The following is a 3,375-nucleotide window of genomic DNA, read 5'->3' as shown; positions in this document are numbered from 1 at the left end:
ATATTTCGAGAATCCCAAACGAAGAAAATCATGGGTTGATCCAGGCCAACATCGACTGCAAGACCAAATCGCTTCGGAAAGAAGACAATGTTCTGTGTTTGGTGGGATCAAAAGAGTGTTATTTATTATGAACTTCTCAAATCTGGTGAAACGGTTAATGCTGCTCGCTACCGATAACAAATGATTAATTTGAACCATGCATTGATCACAAAACGTTCGGAATGGACCCAAAGACATGGAAAAATGATTTTGCTACATGACAATGCGCCAGCCCACATCACAAAAGTTGTCAAGGAAACTTTAAGAGAATTGAATTGAGATGTGCTACCTCACCCGCCGTATTCGCCGGACATTGCTCCTTCGGACTATCACTTATTCCGGTCGATGGCGCACGGATTGGCTGAGCAGCACTTCGCTAATTTCGAAGAAGTGAAAAAATGGATCGATTCATGGTTTGCTTCGAAATATGAAAGTTTCTATCGTCGCGGAATCCATCTTTTGCCAAAAAGATGGGAAAAAGTTGTAGCGCATACTTCAAATAAATAGCTTTAACCATTCACTTCAAATTAACATGTATTTTTCCTTTAAAAAATCTGCATTTCATAGGTATACACTTGGTAATGTTACCTTTGCTCTGTAATGCCAAACTATATGTGCACCAAGATTGCTGTGAAACGTGTGCGGTAGACTGTGTTCCAATTTGTCCCGGTAGGCACTTAGCAATCTTTCGAATGGATGTCGCACTATCAAGAAACTAATACTGTCGTTCAGAAATTTAGTTAATTCCTCCGCAGTGTGTCTAGGATACCTCTGTCTAGCCAACGAAACCGGCACTGCCTTTGAAGCTTTCAGGAATTGCGGACTATATCTGCAATGTTAGCGCTATCGCAATTATTTATCGACTTGATTGTTTGCAATCAGGTCCAGTTAATTCAGTTAATTTAATCCAGCATTTCTCTCTTTCGGATATATAACGATATGTAAAGATAATAGAAATAGAGGTTAGATAATAGAAATAGAGAATTTGGCAAATTTTAGGAATAACAGTTTTATTTATAGTACTATTTTTATCTCTTTCTTTTTCTTAACTTCTGTATCTTAATAATTATATTTTGTAGTTTATAACATATAGAGAAAATATATAGAACATATATATAACATATAGAAAACGTATAGAAAACATATTAATATGTTGCATTCTATTTTCATTATTCTTATTTTTGCCGCTTAAGAACTCATTTGTAAGTAATATAAATAATGATGGGACTTACCCTGCGAGTAAATTGAAATTATACATCCACGACGTGGAAGCCGCTTTGAAAACATTACACCATATAAGGTGATATTCTTTATTTACAAGGAACTCCCAGGCATTTGGCCTGTGAAGTGAATCGTTACCAGGACGATCGAGTCCTTCTTCGGCGCATTTTTCCGCCAGGAATTTCCGTCTAACTATTAAACGTTGCTCGGTTTCCGCTGCAGCGATCTGCTCCAATATTTTCTCTTCTGGTGTTAAATTCGCGTCCTATTAAAATATATGAAAGGTTTATTTGTAAAACAAAACTGACGGAGAAAAAGCAATTTTGTCACAACAATTATACATGAACGATGCGTTATATCTCACAACAATGTTTTTGGCGGTACAATTTCGACGATATTTAAAATCCGTTTAACGATATCATTGTTTCTTATACATTTTTTTCAAAATTTGAAAATCGTAGAGTTTTAGAATATCACGTAAAATCATGGATGTAGGAATATAAGGATAGAGCGTAAGCTGAGTTTATGAGCAAGGGGGGTGAAGCCGATTTGAGGGATGAGATATCTCTAAAACTGCCTGAATTTGATTGGTTGAGTTGTACTCATGCGCAGTACCGCCAATTATAAACGAAGTATTAAGAACATGAACATATAATTCAGAATAATACGTGAAAAATTAATAATAATATAATGGGTAGGAGGCGATTCTATGCAAAAATAAGTAAAAAAAGAATATTTTTTTATTGCAGCTTCGTTTTCGAAAAAATCAAAGTTAAAAATTTGTCGAGTAAAGATCTTACTCTTGGCAATGCATTCCGCTTAATTGTACATATACACATAGAGCCACTGTTAGTAAATGAGTAAATACTGTTAGTAATCTTTGTTAAAGTGCAGAGAGCAAACGCGGGATGAATTCGATATTGATTTAATATGTAATATATCAAGCCAAAATTTATGAAGCATATTATCTTTTGGAATACTGTGAAGAATATTTAAAAACAGTTTTTCATTAACAGTTCATAATCATTAAAAGGTTATCTTAACTATAAAATGTGATTTTTTTTTACTTTACTTTTTCCCAATTTTGGCAGTCCGATCTGCTTTTGCAAAAAAGAACACAACATTGCACCATTACTCCAACGATTTATTAACAATAAACAATAAGACAATATTTGCTAACCTCCTCACACGTACTCAGACGTTAGTGGACGCTAACATGTGGTTTGTTTTTTTCAATTGCACTGCTACACTGGTGCAATAAATTCAAGTGAAATAAAATATATTTGTCTCATTCTAACTTATTGCACCAGTACAATAGTGTAGCTGGAAAGAACAAACCTATGGATGCAAAGACGGTACTATTACGCTTGCGCATAGTAAAAACCAATCAAAACCAGGCACAGTTTTTACCTCGTCCCCCTCTCTCTGTGGCTTCACCCCTCCGAGATTACACTCCATCCTTATATTCCTACATCAATGCGTAAAACCATCACTGTCACTATTATCAACGGTTACTTTGACTTAAATTCATAGTTAACAAGCATGCACTATATGAGAGACTGTTTTAATAGACTATGAAATGAATCGCTGTTATATAAAGGAAATCGAGTATGGTTGTCACATTTTTTACTGAATAAGAAAAAAGATGTGTGCAATATTTGTTAATATTGTACACATTTTCAAATAGATATTGAGTGTACAACTTAATTCGGTCCGTTTTTTTGTTTGAAAAACGCATTTATTTGAATGATAAAATGAATTAATACATTATTGAAAGTATTGTCCATCGCTAGCCACTACTTTTTCCCATCTTTCGGGCAATTTATGGATTCCGTCGCGGAAGAAGCGTTCATCTTTTGAAGCCAAGAATGAATCGAGCCAATTTTTGATACCCTGTTCTGAAGTGAAGTGTATTCCAGTCAAAGCGTTCTGTATCGATCGAAACAAATGGTAGTCGGAAGGGGCAAGGTCTGGGCTATAAGGCGGGTGAGCCAGAACTTCCCATCCGCTATTTTCCAAATAGTTTTTAACCGGAACAGCAACATGAGGCCGAGCGTTGTCATGGTGAAAGATTATGGACTCGTGTCTGGTCGCATATTCTGGACGTTTTTCGGC

At 35.6% G+C, this 3,375-nt stretch overlaps 2 protein-coding genes and 1 long non-coding RNA gene across 7 annotated transcripts in view; 2 read left to right on the top strand and 1 right to left on the bottom strand.

The window, feature by feature from the left end:
• Window positions 1–3,375, top strand: part of LOC116850987 — a 168,008-nt gene that overhangs the window by 65,302 nt on the left and 99,331 nt on the right. The window lies entirely within an intron of this gene.
• The window catches only part of LOC116850988 (carbohydrate sulfotransferase 11), a 94,476-nt gene that overhangs the window by 33,596 nt on the left and 57,505 nt on the right, over window positions 1–3,375 (bottom strand). The window contains exons 3-4 of the mRNA XM_032829927.1: window positions 1,272–1,525; window positions 628–868 (exon numbers count right to left, since the gene is read on the bottom strand). Of these exons, the coding sequence (XP_032685818.1) occupies window positions 628–868; window positions 1,272–1,525 (495 nt within the window). The remainder of the gene's footprint in view (window positions 1–627; window positions 869–1,271; window positions 1,526–3,375) is intronic.
• The window catches only part of LOC116850989, an 84,293-nt gene that overhangs the window by 51,894 nt on the left and 29,024 nt on the right, over window positions 1–3,375 (top strand). The window lies entirely within an intron of this gene.

The sequence above is a fragment of the Odontomachus brunneus genome, unplaced genomic scaffold (assembly GCF_010583005.1).
Source record: "Odontomachus brunneus isolate Ranch 3 - 2012 unplaced genomic scaffold, Obru_v1 Obru_scaffold_163, whole genome shotgun sequence".
Classification (NCBI taxonomy): Eukaryota; Metazoa; Arthropoda; class Insecta; order Hymenoptera; family Formicidae; genus Odontomachus; species Odontomachus brunneus.
Note: the sequence above shows the minus strand (reverse complement) of the source record. Positions and strands in the feature narration are given on the sequence as shown.